Source organism: Magnolia sinica, chromosome 2, assembly GCF_029962835.1.
Source record: "Magnolia sinica isolate HGM2019 chromosome 2, MsV1, whole genome shotgun sequence".
NCBI lineage: Eukaryota > Viridiplantae > Streptophyta > Magnoliopsida > Magnoliales > Magnoliaceae > Magnolia > Magnolia sinica.
This window is the reverse complement of record NC_080574.1, coordinates 17,604,583-17,624,650: the sequence shown is the minus strand read 5'-3', so window position 1 is coordinate 17,624,650 and position 20,068 is coordinate 17,604,583. Positions and strand designations below refer to the sequence as shown.

At 41.2% G+C, this 20,068-nt stretch overlaps 1 protein-coding gene across 1 annotated transcript; it reads left to right on the top strand.

Annotated features, from left to right (window-relative positions):
- The first annotated feature begins 18,502 nt into the window (after positions 1-18,502).
- LOC131236477 (uncharacterized) lies at positions 18,503-19,532 on the top strand. The gene is made up of 3 exons (XM_058233686.1): positions 18,503-18,918; positions 18,998-19,174; positions 19,398-19,532. The coding sequence occupies exons 1-3, from the start codon at positions 18,649-18,651 to the stop codon at positions 19,455-19,457; spliced, it is 507 nt and encodes a 168-aa protein (XP_058089669.1). The 5' UTR covers positions 18,503-18,648; the 3' UTR covers positions 19,458-19,532.
- The last annotated feature ends 536 nt before the right edge of the window (positions 19,533-20,068 follow it).

The window sequence follows — 20,068 nt, the reverse complement described above, 5'->3', positions numbered from 1 at the left end:
TTGGTGGACATTTATTGGACGGTTAAAAATGAAAAGCATCCAATGGTCTTTTCCAGTGTCCACGAATCAGAGGCTTGGATTGTTCAAGCGAATATGATTCTCGGGTGTAATTTAACACCAGCGGGTTACAGTATTTAGTAGGTTTAATTTGAATTAACATATACCACATGTATGATTTTTAAGTGCCAGCGTATCAACCGTCAAAACAGCCAGAGTAGCAAATAACTCCCCTTATGAAGCTGATTGGCTGGTGTATTACACTTCAGCTATATGGCTTATGTATTGACGTGAGCAAGTTTCGTGGGTTTAATTACGAGATATGTGTTATATCCAAACCATCCACCCATTTGGTGAGCTAGTCGTAAGGCTTGAAACTAAAAATAAGACAGATGTTACTATCAAGTGGACCACACTAAAAAAGCAGTGGAGGATTAAACACCTACCATTGAAACCATTTTAGGGGTCAAAGAAGTTTTGGATCAATATGAATTTATTTATTTTTTCCCTCTTCATCTAGGTCTTTGTGACCTTTATGAACAGATTAGATGGAAAATAAATGTTATGGTGGGCCCTACAAATTTTTTAGCCATGAAAATTATTATCCACACTACTATTTGTGACGTGGTCTAGTTGATCTTTGGATATAATTAATTTTTTAGATAATGCTCTAAAAATGGATGAACGGTGTGGATATGATAAATACATCACTTTAGAGTCCAAGTAACATTGATCTCATTTGAACCGTTCATACAACTCGGAGCTCGAGGAGCTTCAGCTCTAGTCTTCACATTATAGGTATATACACCAGCTATATAGCTGATATACTTATTATATTTACCTCGTTTATCTATTCTTAAAGATTATTTTAAAGCATTATTCAAAAAATAAATTATATATAAAGATTATTTAGACCACACCACAAATAGTAGTGGGATAATAATTTTTACCGTTAAAAAATTCTTGAAACCTTATCAGGACCTGAATTAAGAGGAAAAACAAATTTCATATTGTTCCAAAGCTTTTGTAAGCTCAAAAAAAGTTTCAAAGATAAACGTTCAATCCTTATTGTATTTTGCAGTGTAGTTGACTTGATTGTTAGACCTGTCTTATTTTACGGTTTGGATATAATACATACCTTGTGATCAAAACCACAAAACTTGCTAACATATGGCTGGTGTGAGGTACACCAGCTCTATGGCTGGTGTGAGGTTCACCAGCCAATCCGCTTCCCTTTCCCTTCGAGAGCAGGTGGGGAAAGCAAAAACCATGTTGCCTCTTACTGACCCGTGGCCCGTTGATCCTGGATAGCGGACGGCCCAGCCTCGAAAATATCTTCGGCTTTGGAGTTTGACCTAGGCATCTGCATCATCCATTGCGTTCACTTTCCCTCTGTCGCGACTCACGAGGCATTGTGTGTCGCCACCCACTGGGACCACATGCTAGCGGCTCTATATACGAACCGTCCATGTTCTTAAATATACAGAAAGTATTGGGAAATTTAAGCTGAACGGATGATTGTGATCATCTTTATCTGTTGATGAATTTATAAGCAAATGGCTCTCATTCAACTCTACGAATCAAAGCTAGATTTCCTTACTGAAGCTAGATTATGAGGGAGTATCTTATTTATTGTAGTAACCAATAATATAGATGGTTCAAATCATCAGAACATCTCAATACGTGGGCCCCAGTGGGTGGCGATTCACGCTGGTTTATGTCACGACGGACGCAAAACGAACAGAATTAGAAGAGAAATTCTCCCGTGCTCAAGCTCACTGTAAGAGACAGTGGTCATACATGCATTGGGCCCTTGGACAGTCCAATCGATCGATCTGATCCGTCCATTAGTTCTAAGACGTTTTTTCTTAGCTACACTACGAAAATCACACTGATCAAATGAACCTATCCATCGATAGACGGTGATTCGGCTGACTACCAAGCTGGACCTCCTAATGGGGAAACTGCGGTAGTCTGCAGGACCATGAAAATAGTTTACACCCTTGATCCCACAGGTCGAACAAGACTGACATGCAAAATGGCTGGACCAACCTATGTACTGAGGAACCCAATTGAAAACGAGTGAGCCTATGGGTGAGACCCATCTTATCTCACAATGAGAGCTGGGAACCAACTTATTTGGTGTCTGATAGACTACCGAATCAGACCGATTAATTAAACATATTTTCCAGATATATTTTTCCCCGATTACAACATGCGATCACCATCAGATCAGACGATCTTAACCGTTCTGTCCTTGGAAACATCTATCCTCATATGACAACCGTGGATGGAGTGCGATGTCACGATGTTGACATCTGATTTTGCCTAATAAAGTTGGATGGCTCCGATTAGCTCATCCGTCGTGGACACCCTAATCCATGGCTCAAATGGTAACCCCACTGTCAGTTGACACTTCACTGTTAGCCACTCCCACTACGGATCGATACCAAGACCTCATGCGTTGAAACGAGGTATCTTTCACACAGTCTAACACTTGAGCTATGGTTCAAGGTGTCCACGGAGGAATCTCGAGAGTTTCAACACTCGGTGAGGGTTCGAGCCTCCATAGGTGGAGGAATTCCACTAGCGTGAGTGCGTGTAAATAAAAAAATAAAAATAAAAATAAAAAAGGTGTCCACGAGGGATGAGTTTTGTGAGGTGTAATAACAAAGCTAACAAAAAAAAAAACTCAGCCGTCGTGGAAACTCGTATACATCACACGTGGCACATTGATCAAGATCGTCCAAATGGTCACCGTTGCAGATGGGACATCGCTAGCACTTACACCATTCAGATGATCCTAACCATCCAATTGGTGCCAGACTCCGGCCATCATGCGGCCAATATTTAGACGGTTCGGCGCATGTATGTTACAGGAGTTGCATTGGGAGACACTAGTTCTAGTCTACCAATACCAGCCTACCGTAGTACTAGAGTATCATTCACTCGGGAGCGGCTTCGGTGGATCCCAGACTGTGGGGCCCAACTTGATGTGTGCGCCCTACATTCAAGCTGTCCATCCGTTTTAATAGATCATTTTAGGTAATGATCCCAAAAATTAAGCTAATACATATCGAAGGTGGAACACACTACTGGAAACAAATAGTGTTGATCGGGTCCTTGCTCTTGCTCAGATGGTAGACTCTCAGGAGTTTCAACACCTGGTCATGGGTTCGAGTACCTATAAGTGGTGAAATTCCACTAAGGCGTGAGTGTGTGGTGGTGTGTGTGCGTGTGTTCAAAAAAAATAATAAAGTGTTGATTGAATATACATCATTAAAAACTTCTTTAGGGCCACCATAAATTTTATTTTACATCCAACCTGTTGATAAGGTCATAAAGAACTGGATGAAGATATCCCACATCTATTATAAGCTTGATCCGATACTTTTCTGGCCCACAAGAAGTTTTTGATGGTCAATCATTACTGTTTCCTATGGTGTGTTCCACCTGAGATTTAGATCTGCTTCATTTTTAAAGGCATGCCTGAAATGAGGTGTAAAAATGGATGGACGGCATGGATGTAAGGTACATACATCACAGTTGGCCCCAGCAGTCAGAGATCCACCGAAACCGCGCCCCTCTTCACTTTGATGTATTGTACTTTCAATACGAGAAATGTGGCTGTATCAGATGTCATGGAACAGCCGTTTTTCCTGCCAACATGTCTCATGTGTAGAAGATCCTATCCATGCAAAAGGTGGGCCACACCATGATGATCACCTGATATATAAATCAGCTTGATCCACTCATTGGGTGATCCATTGAGGTAAAATGAATCATACCATTAGTTGTCCCATTCGACAAATGGGTCCTCTTGATTTTCATATCATCTATCATCACGGCATTATGCACCTTTTGCACAGATTGGATATTACATATTGGCCCAAAAAAAAAAAAAAAAGGCTGTATCATAACCTCTGATACAGCATCATTTCTCTTTTAAATAACGCAAACAATAACCGACCATGTTACTGTGTGTACTGGAAGTAGAAGTAGTCCAAACGAGTTAAACCCGTGACATCAAATGCCGAACTTTTGAGTATTATGCCAGGGAAGGGTTTTTAATTCCATTTTTATCTCTCTTTTATATTGTTTAAGCTAATTAATCAGTGCTTAAATCTTTCATTAGAGAAAAGCATCAACTGGTCTGGCGGAGTATAGCCATCTTACACATGCACGCAGGCCACATACACGTGGCAAGCATTTCCATCCATCAAAACCGTCCTAATTGTGGACCCCAATGTGTACATGGGGCAGAAGACGTTCCCAATCTCCACCGCTGAAATCTTTTTAGTTGGTCTATTCGTTTGCCGTGGCCGTAAATCGGACATATAGGATCATCCATTCAGTGGATTTTTAACCAGGCTAAGTGGCCCACTGATTCAGACGGTTTAAACCAATTTGCATGTGTGACACGTACAGATGGGCCATCATAACTGCTAACCTATCAAAAATATATTATTATAAATAAACACGAGGTGATTAAGGCAATTAACGGGGGCTTAAGTATGTGGAAGAGAATGAATGGTTGAGAGAGAGAGGTGAGGAGAGGGGTGAGAAGTGGCGGATGGGGGATTCCAATAGCCAAGTATAGTTTTGGGAGGGTCACAACTCCAACTCCCAAGGTGACTCCCAGCTACTCCAAAGAGCCAACGTCCTCTTTCCATACACGGCCAGCCACACCCAGCTAGCAGGCACAGCCGCCCTCAGATGTGGCCCATACCAAAAGACTTACCTTCGCCACCCATTTTCACCTTCCGTCTCTCTATTTTGCCTTTTCTGGGAAGGGCTCTACCGTCATTTTACTACAACTGTCTTTGCCGCACGTGGATTCTATGGTTTCTAGTCATGCCTATTCTACACCCCCGCATGTGTGTGAGAGATCAGGACCATCCATCACGTGGGTTGCACCGCGTATGCTAAATGCCCCCAAAGGGCCGGTCCGGTCACTGGATGCACCACATGCGTGCGTTGAGCATCAAATGTGGTCAGGCTTTTATGACCATCCATTTTCGTGAGGCCCACTGCTGGGTTGGGAAGTGGGGCCCACCGGATGAATCGCATGGTCACTTACATAGACACGTGGCACGTTGAGACGTTTGGGGAGAGTAGATCCATACGTTATCCTCTGAGAGTCAAAGAAAGTGTCGTGGTTAGAATAATAATGCCAACGCCAGAGAGAATATTGCCCAACTTCAACGGCTGTAATTAATGAGAATCCATCTAAGAGAAAGGATTCCTTGTACAATAAAATAATAAATAGAACACCGATGGTCAGGAAGGAAAGATAGTTACAGCTTCCAGGGTTTTTTTACAACTGAAGATACCACAAAAGATGCTCTGAAGATCCTTTCCGGAGAGATAGACGGTTCGATCATTGATCCAGACCGTTCATCTGGTGGGATAAAGCGGTAATCATCTACCTTGCAAAAATCGCAGTGATCAGACAGTAGACGCACGCTCCACATTGATGATCGGACGCTTAGGTATGCCCAATACATTATTGGAGGTGACCCCCTATCCTACCAAATGTACGTAGGACCATCCTCTTGCCACGATACGTTGGTTCTGTTCCTGCTTAAATTCACCATCCGACCGATGGAAGCGGATTGGCTGGTGTACGGTGTACCACACACCAGCTATATAGCTGAAGTGTTGACGTCGGCAAGTTCTGTGGGTCAAATCATGAATTATGGTTTATATCCAAACCTTCCATCCATTTGGTAAGATCTTCTTAAGGCTTGAGCCAAAAAATAAGACAGATATAAAGATTATTTGGACCACACTGCAAAAAAAAGTGAGGGATTGAATGTCTACCACTGAAACCCTTATGGGTCACAGAAGTTTCAGATCAATATGAAATTTGTTTTTACTCTTTATCTATGTATTTTTAAACTTATTAACAGATTGGATGGAAAATAAACGTTATGGTGGGCCCTAACGGTGAAAATCATTATCCTCACCGCTATTTTTGGTGTGGTCAATTTGAGCGTTGGATATGATTCAATTTTTTTCTAATGCTCTAAATTAATCTCGAAAAATGGATGAACGGTATAGATATAATAAATAAATTATTTTGGGCCATGTAACTTTGATCTCATTTGAACCGTTCGTAAACACGGAGCTCGAGGCGCGTGACGCGGATTTCCTGCGAAAGCCTTTAGCAGTAAGTTCCTGCGCTGGGAAGCCACTGTTATGTTTGTTAGAAATCCTCCCGTTCATCCGTTTCCTGATTTCATTTCAGGACATGTTGCAAAAAATGAACCGTATCCGAAGTTCAAGGGAGCCGTACTAAAGGAAAATGTGGTTAGGGAAATTCCTACCGTTGAAACCTTCCCAGGTTCATCAGTGATGTTTAGATGCCATACATACCGTTAAAAACGTCGTTACTATTGAGATGACCTGTAAACAAAACGTCGTTACTATTGAGATGAACTGGAAACAAAAATATTAGCATGAAGGAAACTCCCGTGGGCCCACTTTATTTCAACCATGGACGATGTTTAATTATCACGTTTTTGGCTCACCTGAGCTTTGGATACAGTTCATTTCTTGTAACATGTCTTAAAATAAAATCACAAAACAATTAGACGGAAAAGATTTTTCACAAACATCACAGTGGGCCCCACCTTAGTTTCCAGCGCAGAAAATCGGCATCCCGTCTTGGCACGACACGTATCTAGATCAGCTATATAGCTCGTGTGGTACACCAGCCAATCCGCTTCCCCTACAGATGGTGAAAAGGTGGGACCCACACGCGTATTGCGCATTTTTGACAGTTCAATACAGTGGGCTATGAGGGGACCACCTAATGGGACAAACCCAGTGAACCACCCAAATGAGACATCTCAGTTATTCACTGATATGGTGTCCCATCCCATGCACGTGTGCCATTGTATCTTTCATTGCATTTTGATTTTTTTGCTGTGTATGCGTCATGACTACCTTTACCTTTTTAATTTGTTACCGCCGTTGATAGCAGTCGGATTCAAAGAAACCGTCACCTCTTGGCTTTTGTCATGGATGGTGGTGATTGTGTGGTCATCAGTTTGTTTTTTTTGAAAATTTTACTAACTCCCACCTGCTTTTGTCCTTGGTGCTTCCTCATCCGTCCCTTTTAATGCAATGGAATTTGCTTGATCCTCGAGTAAGGATATGTATAGGAACTTTCAACAACTTGTTGGAAAAATTTGTAGAATAATATTTTTTCTGTAAAATATCGAATTGATTGGAGAAGTATTCTCCTTCTCTATCGTTACAGAGAATTTTTATCTTCTTATTTAGTTGATTCTCTACTTCTGTTTTATATATTTTAAACATGTTCAATGCTTCATCTTTGTTCTTTAATAGAAAAACATACACATATCTAGAGCAATCATGTATCAAGGTTATGAAATATCGTTTACCTCCACGAGTAAGAATACCGTTTAACTCACAGATATCACTGTGCACAAGATCCAATACTTGAGACGATTTTTCAACACTTGGAAAAGTTTTCTTTATCATTTTGGATCGTATGCACACTTTACATTTATCGGTTTCATTATCTGTGTATGAGATTAAACCATTCTTAGCCATAAACTTCAAGGTACTATACCCTATATAGGCGAGTCTATCATCCACAGTCTAGCGGATTCAACCATATACGCAGAAGTGTTATTTTCATTAAGAAAAAACTTAACCATCCCGTTACAAGCATATCTCTTTCCGATAAAATTTTCATTCTCTGACAGAATCAATTTACCTGACTCGTACACCACTCTTATGCCTGGTTTACCCAGAAGATCTCTAGAAACTAAGTTTCGCATCATGTCTGGGACGTGCACTACATTAATCAGAATCACTTTCTTCCCAGAGGTGAATATCAGTTTAATAATTTCTTTGTCGATAACCTTCGATCGGACTTCATTACCCATTTGGACTTCTTGACCATTGGTCAATTCCTCATAGGTTTTAAAGGCTAATTTGTCACACTGTGATGGCAGTATCATATCACCAACCTGGAACTTTGCCTTGGACGGTATTCACCTCAGTGATCATAACTACAATATCGCCTTCTTCTACTGCACTTGTATTTGAACTCCAGAGTGGCCCAGATCTCCTTTGTTGATGACGTCTGTTGGTACAGATGGTACAGTTAGTCAGAGAGCGTTCAGTATGTGTTTTCGATACAAGAGTTCGTCTTCAGCTCGTTTGGTGCTGGTAGCCACCTGTTCAGGTGTGTCTTTGTCGGATGCTTCAGATAGTGCTTGCAGATTTAGATCTAATATGTAGTAGATCTTCAGCGCCGTCAGAAGAAATTTCAGCTTGTCTTGCCATCTTGTAAAATCGGTTCCATCAAACTGATCAAGACGTATCAAGTCGTGATTCATCAACTTGATGGATGAAACACTGTGGCTTCCATCACAAATAACGCTTTAAGATTGTTGAAAAAAATTTACAGAATAATATTTTTTCTGTAAAATATGGAATCCGAAAAATGCAAATTAATCTGAAATAAGGACAGGCTGAAGCACGCCTGAAAACACTATCCTTAAAGCGTTATTTGCCCATACTCAAGTGAATTAAGTATGCTGATAGGTTACAGGCAAACCACTTCTAGGATACAACGAGTCTAGTATGGGTCTGCATTCAGCAAACACGAAGGCCCACTAATGAAACTCTTTTACACACTATCTGGCAAAAGTACAATAAAAGAAAAATCTCAAAAAAGAAAAGAGAAGATAATAGAATTTGTGATTTAAACCACTACACTGGTCAGTTCTTCAGCCACTGGTTCAGTTGAACCGTTCTAGACCACACCGTTAGTCTATTCTTCAAGTAATGCTTCTGATCAATCTTTACTATATTGCTAATGTTTTGGTCTGTAGGAGAGGAGATGTTTTGATTTGTATTGGTATTGCTTGAGTCGCGAAGAGAAACACGATGCGGATGTGCGAAGTACAAAGTGCGCTATACTGCCTCACATGCCCATGCCCTCGCATCGAGCCCGAGACCAAGACCGATACCAAGTGCAGCGCGCGTGCGCGAGTGTTCCAATGCTACACACTAGAACACGCAAGTTACATTCTCCTTTGGACCATATGGGTAAGTATTATAATACTGTACTACTCTCATATAAACCACTTTTTCTTCTCTTCTTTTTCCAATGTGGGACTATTCCTAAAACCCACAAAAAATGTGTTTTTCAAACTTTATATATATATATATATATTATATTTTATTAAAATTTATTTTAAAATCAATATTTTTTGCAATAAAACTTACTATCCAAAGATCCCTTATGTCCAGTGGAAATCCACCATATACACCTGGTTAGCGATTTAGGTTATTCAGATTTTCAATTTTTCAAAATTACTATGCATTTAGTTTTTATTTTTTTTTTCTCACGATGATGGAGTGCCTAGCAAACCAAGTGCATTAGTAAAGCATGAGGATGAGTTTTAAAGTAATCAAGGAGCTTTAAAATGAAAATGTATATTTGGATCGCATAGAGTCATTTGTCATTCTTAAAGATATTGAGAACTTGTTTTTTCTCACCCATTAAAGCATGAGGAGGAGAATCGAACTCAGTAAGTTGGATGTTCTTTATCTTCTCCTATTCCATAGATGCCCAGGATCTTCTCTTCGTAACTTTCCTTGTGTGATTTTCTACCTCTTGTTGTTTATCTTTGAACATTCAATTATTATTAGATGTCTCTTGTGTCAAGTGTAGCAGGTATTTAAGTATTAATCAGAGTCCTTTATTATTATTATTAGTATATATGTTTACAACTAGCTAATCATAGGCAGATCGGATGGTTTAGAAAGAGCCACATGCAGTCATGCCACATGTAATGAAGAGGTTGAGAACATTATAACTAGAGTATTAAAAATTAAATTTTTTTAAAGTAACTCTATACAAAGCAATAGTACGTAAAACAACTCAATGAAAGGAAAACCCAAGAGGCCATGCATGTTTATGTTGGGAAGATTAGGACTAGAGTTCAGAAAAAACAACTCTCTACAAAACAAACAACTTTATAAAAAGAACGAATCCAATTATTGGGGGACTGCATAAGCAAATCCTGAATTCGAATCAAATACGTGAAAGATAAATGTAATAGAACATACACAGGAACACACAAATTATACGTGAAAAACTCCTTCTGCGAAAAAAAATTACAGTACAAAGCAACATCAAAATTAACTATAAATAACGAATTATGATAGATATAATCACTTACTGATGCGAAACTCTTCAGAAAACCCTAGCCTCCTTTTAAAATCCTCTTTAAAATATTTTATCTCTCTTAATCATACCATAATTCTGTATTATAACGATATTTATAATGTTATACTCAGAATAGAAAATAAATCGTGCAATTACGCAAAACTGCACGTGTCGTCAATCCAAGAATCGATTAATCGACATCAATCGAGCAACCCTCGATTGATCGACAGCCACATGTTCGATTGCTCAAACATGCTCAAAAGTGTCAAAAAGTTTACCAGTATTTTTAGTATTTTTCGAATTGTGTCGATTAAATATGTCCAAAACTATTCAGAGACCAATCTATATAATCTAAGGCTCACTTTATTGATCGATCAGTTCGGTCAATCGATTGAGACCCCTTTCTCGTATACAAAATGAAAACATCCAAACAACACCAATCTCTCCGCAAAACAAGAGTCTTACTATAGAGAAACTCTGCAAAATGAAACAATCCAGTTACATGAAAACTCTAACAAAGTCTTGCTTGAACAAAATAGCTAGAGGCTTACGGAATCTCTCATGTACATGCGCGTAATGTAATAGGCTACGCTTACACGACTGACCGTCTAAGTCTTTCATGATGCCAAAGACTATGCAAGGCCATTGTTTCTTCAAGCTTATAAAAGTCAAACTTGATGAAGAGCTCAAGGCACCAATCGAGCCAACATACACAATCTCTCTCACAGCACAACATTGTTTTATCTTAATTTTAACATTAAGTTTTTCACTTCTTTCGACACGCTGCTAATGTAATATCCTGAATTTTCACTGTTTTAGATTTTCAAAAAATCCTTGAAAATTTTTCTATTAATTAATTTATAATATCACTTAATGACCATTAACACTCAATGTTAGTTTATACAAGAGTGTACTAGTAAGGAACCGCACTAGTCCGATTAATCAGCCGTAGAAAGTCAATGAATTCGCCCAATCACTTGAACATCAGGTGTAGTGTAACATCCCACCCAACCAGAACAGTGTCCTGGGGCGTCCACGTAGAATTTACCATAGGACCGTTCATTTAAGCCACTCATAGTGAGGTATCACAAATAAATTAGACCAAGATTAACCCAATTGAATAGACCAGACGAGCTTTGATAGAACCTGGTGCGGGCCTCTAAGTCAGATGGCCGTTAACACCTAGCGACAGCCCGTGCAGGCTATACCGCGACACGGGAAGGTCAGAAAATTATAAAAATTTAGGGGAGCATAGATCTCATTGGGCTTGGGGACCATCGCGGGCCACGGACCCAGTGGACACCCAGAAGTAAAATCTGGCACTTGCCAGATGCGCCCCACCAATGCCAAAATTAAAATCTAGCACATGTAAATAAAACTGAAATGTAAGACACTTCAGCCGTCAAATTTCTTCATAATTTACGATGAAGGTCTAATGTATTTTTCTACGCCTGCCCACAAAATCTGGGTCCCGATCGTGGCACGGTGACCGTTGATCGCGAATCAGACCCGTGTGACCAAACCCCATATCTGATCAGTCTCAAATTTTGCATGGCCCTTCATCGGGCCATGGAGCACCTATCCTATAAGTTTCATGGTCAGAGGGCCACCAGAACTGCCCCGATTCTCCAAACAAGCTCTACACCGCTTGTTGGTAGACCACTAGTTCCAAAACTATACAATAATGTCCGTCTCATTGGGCTTGACGTCCATCGCGGGAATCAGACCGGGGTACTGTCCAGAACCGCTCAACTTGAGCCGAAGGATGAGTGCATGAGAAGCGCAAATACCCTAAAGAAAAGAGTTGGAACTTAAGTGAATTGAGTTGTCCACTCTTATGCAAAGTTGAGGATTTCGGACTGTCGGTTTGTGACCAAACTTTACCCGTGGAGTAAGGATATTTCCCTGCTCATATCCGTATAGCCGCGGTCCCGATCGACCATTGGTGACCGTTGAACAGATTTCTAATCATATCTGTCGATCGACGCATCCAAATGGCGGGCCGATCGTATCCATACGTAGATCATCATTAAGGCTAACTATTTTGTGGTGTATATCGACTTGTACACCCCATAGTGGGCCCTAGAGGCTAGAAAGACCCTCTCATAGGTCTAGTATAGTAAAAACCCAACACTTGGGGCCATTGTCATCAAATCTGGCACTATATAAAAGTCTTATTTGGGGCACCCCCTCCCCCATACAAATTTGCCCTAGGGAACAAAGGGAGAGAGGAGAGAAAAAGGAGAAGGAAGAGAGGAAGAAGAGAGTGAAGGTGGACCGTAGGCAAGGTGGGATCCAAGGGAGTTCAATCTTGCACCTCCCTACCTCTTCTTCAAGGAAGACCCCTCCACTACAACCCCACATTCGCTCCGTTGATCATCTAAGTAAAAGCCCTCATCCCTTTTCTTGAAAACCTTGAGTAGAAGAAGGATTTGCTTGAAACTCTAACATGCAAATGGTTGCTTTAGGGATTCCGGCCGTCCAACCCTAAAAGCCCTCATTCCTAGGTTGTTTTCCAAGTCTCCAACGATCCATAGGTGCGGACTATTATCCTTAGGTGGCCTAGCACCAATTATAGTTGGAGTTTAATGATTTTGTTTGCTTGGTATGTTGTATGGAAGAATCTAGAGGAACCTAGGAATGGTATGTTGTTGGATTGTATGGAATGACATGTCTAGTTCTCCTTGATGTTAAATCTCGCCTCTTATGATCTAGTGTATGGATGATTACATGCTCATGTTTGTTTGATTTCCTTTTCTCTCATATGTGTTGCTTCTTAGTGTGTTGATTAATTGTTCTTGTGTAATTGATCCATTGAGGTGTAAGAAGTGCTTAACTTCCTCACCAACCCACACCACACACATACACCTTATTCATGATATTAATAGTTTGCTTGCTAGAGAAATTTGAATTGTATGTTGAGCAACATGAGAACATGGTGATGATTATACTTGATGTTACATTGGTAGTTGACATGCTATTAGTCACTATTCCTACCCTTGGGTTGATCAGGAACATGAAGAGAGCGAAGGTGGTTCCGCTGGTAGGACCACCTTGAGGCTAAACCCATGGGTTTGGACGAGTACGTGTGGGCGGCAGTAGTTAGGCTACATGAGTCGCTTGTACCCGATGTCGTTCTGCCACATACTTGCCTGGGCTCGTGCGGTTTAGTCCACTGGCTGACCCACCTAGTTTGTTAACCTCGTTTACTCACATATGTATGGAAACTGGAACACCCCACCACCGTTGTAGCCCATCGATACCGGATGGAATATTGATCCACAGTCTCGTGAGCCGGGCATGGTGGAATGGGACACTATGTCCGAGTTGCCGGCCTACGTTGGGGTGACGAACCTCCCCGTAATGACCGCGAGCGACCCCACATTCAGCACCCCCCATGTGCTTGAAGTTGGGGATGGGGGAAACCCGACGGGGTCAAAGATCGCGGGGTCTCGGCCTCACACATTGGGGGGTCTTGGCATCGCAACTAGTTCAAGGCATTTGATACGTGGGGTGTATCAGATTCCCAAATCTGCTGGATGAATGGACTTAACTAAGAACCCGGTTAACATCATCATTGCATGGCATTAGCTAGGTTGGCGACTCGGCAGTCGAGGTCGCACTGAGGGAGTGTTGGCATTGGCGATCGTTAGATGGTGTCGCACGAGGGAGTGTTGTGGCGAGGGCATACATCATATCATCCTGCATGCATGCGCATTAACAAGACTAGATAGATGTTTATGATTGATTGTTTTTCATTAAATTCTTATTGCAATTGATGCTTGTTACAACTTATGGCTAATAGCACCCACTGAGTTGATCACTCACTCCCACTCTGGGACGGTGTTTTAAAACACCAACCAGACCCGTTCATAGATGCAGGTGATACAGATTTCGTAGACCCTGGCGATGCGAGCCTCAAGGAGAAGGACGAGTTCTCTTACTTTTAGCTGATGGACGGTTCCCCGTCGGCCTAGTAGACAGGATTTGGATCGCTGAGTTGTGGACTCAGCCTTATTTTTTTGGACATGATATTCCTTTTGTGATTTTGTTGGGCAACGCCTAATGCGACCCTTTTTATATCCTTTTGGACATGTATATAATGATCTATTTTCATTTCAGCAGACTAGTTGTGATCATGCTTCATGTTTCAAGTGATTCCATGCTGCGCCTTTAAACCTGGAATAATCGCATATTAATGAAAACCGATTATAAGTGACCCCGGGAACTCGGAAGTCGAGCGTATGCAAGACCCCCGATTTTCAGGGCGTTACAGCTAACCTAAGGTTCTCCACTTTTCCGCAACAAGTTTGAAGTTTAACATATCTTAAATCTACTATTATCCAACGCCATCACTACACTCCACCTAAGAATAGTATAAATATCCACAACCTCTATCGTCGTATCCCCGATTAACCGAGTCCATACCTGGAAGATCACATCAGTCACATCCTGCTAGCCATTCACCTTGATTGTTTATTTACATAGACAATCATATGTATTTATCTTTTATTTTTCTGGTTATTTTAATTTATTATCATTGGTTGTACTAATTTTAATTTTAAATCAATAAAATCGGCAATGCAGCCTTTTTATAAAAAAAAAATTATCCATTATTGCATTATTGAGAAACCTGAAAACCACGATTAATGTTGAAAGAAAAGTTCTTACCTCAAGGTAAAAAGATCTCATTGAAGGGTTAATCCTCTCCTTCTAAATCGCCTAATTGTTACAACATTGGTGGTTGAACAGTTAGGTCAATCTTCATAAGTCTGTTTCTATGGCTAATTCTACCTCTAGGGTTACAAGCATTCAATCGATCTTGAGTCAAATACGGCTCTGGTACACCTACCATTAAGGGAAAACACAAATACCATCTTAATCCAAAGCTTATGTGGCCCCTAGGAAGTTTTCAATGGTAGCCGTTCAATTTCCACCATTTCCTGTGGTGTGGTAAACTTGAGTTGTGGATATGCTTCAATTTTTTACTCACCTATTAAAATGAGCTGTAAAAACGGATGTACAGCGTGGATAAGACACATACATTAAGGTGGGCCCCAAAGAGTTTGTCAGTATTCTAGCCTACAGAGTTACTCGGTACGCAATCCGCATCGGTGGGGCTCGGCCGTTCGGGCGGACCCGATGTGACAGCCCGCTGTAATATTCCCTCGTCTCCTGTTCCCACAAGCTATCCGGGCCCACCTTTATTTTGTATTATATCCACTTCCTCCATATTCGCTCCATCATGCTATTTTAGGATGGGGTGAACTAAATTTTTATATTTCATCCAGTCCGTCCATTTGTTTCGTCAGCTTTAGGACATGTGTCTTGAAGGAAATCTGAGACTTAAGTGGGCCACACCACACCTTTGAAATCTTCTCGAGGAAACAAAATCAAGACTGATAACTGTGTTCTCCCTTCATCCATGTGGGAACACCACCTTACGAACCAGTTGGATGGCATATGAACATCGAGGTGGGCCCAGGATGGTTTCAAATGTGGGCGTTTCCGTTCCCACTACTGTGGAATCCACGGTTACTGGATTCAGGGTTACACTACAGCCGAATCGCATCTCGACATTTTACCCGATCAAGTTTTACTCTTACCACATGTCTGTCTATTAGTAGTAGTAGTAGCATTATTTTGCTACTAGCGAGTTAGTTACCCCAATACTCTTGTCATAATAGCAGCTAATGTTTCTCTTGTTTGTGAGATCCAGACCGTTCACAAGTTTGATCCCAGGTGTGTATGTCCTGTGGCCTAAAATTCAGGCTGGAATGCTGTTTACATTCATTTTCTGGGTCCAATGTGGACCGATGAAAAATTGTTACTTGTTGATACTATATAGCTAATACTAGTAAAAATCATTATCTTACTTCAATGATACGGATTCAGTTATTAATATAAAAGCACTGACTCTTATATATAATATAAGATTATGAAAACATTTTTTTCTGTTATGGTCGTTGTTTTTTTTACCACGTATGTTCATTAGATATCAGCTAATCTATCTGCTAGTTAAGGCCTCACCTCGATAAAATTGTTGTTTTCTAGACCATCTAAAGGCGGGACGTTATCTGGACAGTTTATTTTCAGTTACAAATATGCCACGTGTGCAATGTCTATGTGCCTGCGTATCATCCATCACACTCTTCCAGCGTATCAACGTCCTTTTACATACTTTGTGACTCTAGTTTTTCTCATTCACGGTTTTAAGTTTGGACAAGTTAGCCCATTTTTCAGTGATCCGAACCGTTCATATGATGGCCTGGCAACAGATGGCTCAGGAACCAAAAAAGTATCCCAGGCTAGAAGATCCTAGACACTCAAACTTTGACCCTTTTAGTTGAATATGGACCGTTGTTGTATTCTCTTTCTCAGCCATTTCCGCTAGCTACCAATTGCAAGCCTATGTGGGATATCTTCGTTGCATGAGCCATCCAACTGGGGCCCACCATATTATCGATTTGGATCACTGAGCCATGGCCCCACATCTACAAATAACAACACACGTAAGACGCATTACCACCACCAACATCATCATCATCACAACGGGATGTGATGGTATGAGTGGCCCACCATCATGCACTTTACTTTGGATGTACGGAGGTTTGCTAATTTCACATGCGTGTACCATGTACATCCACATGCAGGCACATGAGCAAATATGAATCATGCGTGTCACGTGTGAGAAATGAGCTTTGATGAGGTTGGAAATACTGCTTAGATGTTTTGCCTAAGAAATCAGACAATTTCAATCTTCAGGTGGGCCACAACTTACGAAATAATTTGATGATTAAAATTTGTCCAGCCATTCATGTTTTCATATGTTGTGGCCCACGTGAGTTGTTCATTTGCCTCTTTTTTATGACAGAAGATCTAAATACTGTATCCAACCTGATGGAAAGCTCAAATCTCAAGTACGTGTCAAATTGTGACACATGCGCTCTGTGGATGTGTATGGCTCCAGCACACGTATGGAATTGGCAACCTCAACTGCAGGAAGCCAGGCGGGGCCACCATGATGTTTGTGAGAGAAATCCACCCGGTTCATCCATTTTGTCAGCTCATCTTAGGATATGAACCCAAAAATGAAGCGGATCCAAAACTCAAGTGGGCGACAGGATAGGAAAAGGTAAGAGAGAAGAGAGAGAAATGCGGAAGCCGATTGGCTGGTGTACCACACATCAGCTATTTAGCTGATGTATTGACGTCAGCAAGTTCTGTGGGTCCCATCATAAGGTATGTTTTGTATCCAAACCGTTCATCCATTAGACGAGCTCGTCGCAAGGCTTCACCGAAAAATAAGATGTATATAAAGATCAAGTGGACCACACTGGGAAAAGCAGTGGGGGATTGAACGTCTACCATTGAAACCCTTTTGAGGGTTATAGAAGCTTTAGATTAATATGATATTTGTTTTTCCTCTTCTTCATCCTGGTCTTTGTGACCTTATGAACAGATTGGATGAAAAATAAACACTATGGTGGGCCCTACGAATGTTTTAATAGTGAAAATCATTCTCCCCGCTGCTATTTGTGGTGTGGTCCACTTGATCCTTATAAATTAATCATTTTTGGGATCAAGATCTATAATGATCTCGCCAAATGGATGAACGGTGTAGATTTGATAAATACATCATTGTGGGGGCCATGTAACTTTGATCTCCTTTGAACCGTTGGTACAACTCAGAGCTCGAGAAGCGTCAGCGCTCGTCTTCACACGACACGTACCCACACCAGCAAATCCGGTTCCGAGAAATGCCTACTGTTGAAACCTTCCCGGGGTCCACACTCCACACTGCTGCTGTTAAAATGCCAACCAAATCGTTCAGTAGCTCATTCCTACGGGGATAAACTGAAAACACAAAAATATTTATGACTTCTGCTGCCCCCACAAATGTTTCAACAGTTGACGTTTCCCACTGTTTCTTGTCGTCTGGCCGACTTCGTCTTTTCGATCTGCCTATTTTTTTTAGTGCATGTCCTGGCGTGAGCTGGAAAAACGGATGGACCCAGTGGATTTCTCACAAACATCACAGTGGGACCCACCTAGCTGGAAACTTTTTGCACAATCGGAGGATTGCGTACTGCCCGTGTCAGGAGGGGCTCTGTGGGGCCCACCGTACTGTATGGGTTTTATCCACGCTGTTCATCCATTTCTCCATATCATTTTAAGGGTGTGAGCCCAAAAATTAAGCCGATCATTTTGTGCTCGTCCAATACTCCTGAGACTTTTCCGAAGCCAAATGGCATCTTTTTCAGGAAAAGAAGAGAGAGAGAGAGAGAGAGAGAGAGAGAGTTACATGGAGCAACCGCAACAGACTGAGTTAGTTACAACCGGAACCAATTCAACTAAAACAGATTCCTATTATTGCATTCAGTCCGTTTTACAAAGTTGAATATTGTCTTAACAACAAAAACAAAACGCCAATGCATAACCAGAAGAAGAAAAAGAACAGAAGCAAACAGAAGCCCTACAACAACGTCATCATCACCGTCTATGTTGAATCGACCACAATCCAACGGCAGAAACCCAACCGTCGCCGTGGGACCAAGAACAGCCTCCAATGGAAACCTCCGACATCGACGCCAGGTTATGATCGCAAGGCACAGCTTCTAGCTTATTCTCAACACCTACGCTCGGTGGCAAATTCGCAACAAAACCAAAGGCCCAGAGATAAACGGAACCTCAAAGGCAAGGTAATCTTAAGATCAAGGGGGGGGGGGGGGGTAATTGTATTTTGGGTTGATGAATTGATGAATGTCTGAAATGTAGCAGAGTCAGAAATCTTGCTCGAATCTCAGAGTGCGGATTCGCAGACTCTTCCGTCCTCTGAGAAGACCTTGGAGATATGAACAAATCACATCAGAAGAGAAGATGGAAGAAGGCAGACTCCCGCGAGGGGAGAGAAGTTCCAACAAGGCGGAATCAGAAAGATGTTCCTATTCATGTCATGTACGATGCCATTTCCCTCGCGATCTCAAAATTCAGGTTTTTTCAATCTCTTTCTAGCTGTACCTCTATGCCCCCACCAAATAGTGATCTAGGTAATGCCGCATATGGCCTACACATTAAGGAAATCCGCACAATCCATGCAGAGTTAATTTAGAAGTGATCGTATGATGGTGGGCCTCATAGCAAACCACTAACTTGAACATTCGTGTGTGTATGGATGCAGGGGCGATTGAAGCGTGTACTGGAAGAGCTATCTTGCTGTTGGAAGTGCAGCAGTGAATGAAAGGGAATTGCCAAGGACTTTGAATTATGGACACAACAAAACAGCTCCAGAACAGAGCCAAAGCCTGGTTGTAGGTGGTGCTTTCAAGGACTGATAATGTTTTTGTAGTGATTAATGCCCTACTAAGGAGTATCACTGAATTTTAGGAGACTGATTGGTTTCATTAAGGAAATTGCTTAACTAATTTGCAGATTAAATGTATTTCATTATTAAAGGCGAAAGCTTTTGCAGGCTAGATCATGAGTGTTCAGCCCTGCAGGATATCCGAGGAGCATAGAAATTAAATTTCACCTTTCTGGACAATAATGTAATGCAAAATGTTCTCCACACCGGTTAGTTTTCAATATTCTGCTCAGTTTCACACACACACAAAAATGTTCCAAAACCAAAAAGAGAAGAAAAAAAACTCCGTCAAACATTGCAATTACACTTTCTGCACATCCTTGTTCCCATACTCCTCAAAAACCCACCTTGCCTTGTTATCATACTCTAATGAAGTTGCACCTGAAACTAAACATAAATCAATGATGGTCCTCTTTCAACTCCAAAACAGGTGAATGAAGTAATAGGAAATAACAGCCCAAAAGCTAGAATGCCTATAGAGAAGGGGT

Excerpts from the sequence above, each read along its gene's own strand:
- LOC131236477 (XM_058233686.1), top strand. The coding sequence starts at position 18,649 with ATGCATAACCAGAAGAAGAAAAAGAACAGAAGCAAACAGAAGCCCTAC. Across the intron at positions 18,919-18,997 it reads AACGGAACCTCAAAGGCAAG|AGTCAGAAATCTTGCTCGAA; the intron begins GTAATCTTAAGA and ends GAAATGTAGCAG. Across the intron at positions 19,175-19,397 it reads GATGTTCCTATTCATGTCAT|GGGCGATTGAAGCGTGTACT; the intron begins GTACGATGCCAT and ends GTATGGATGCAG.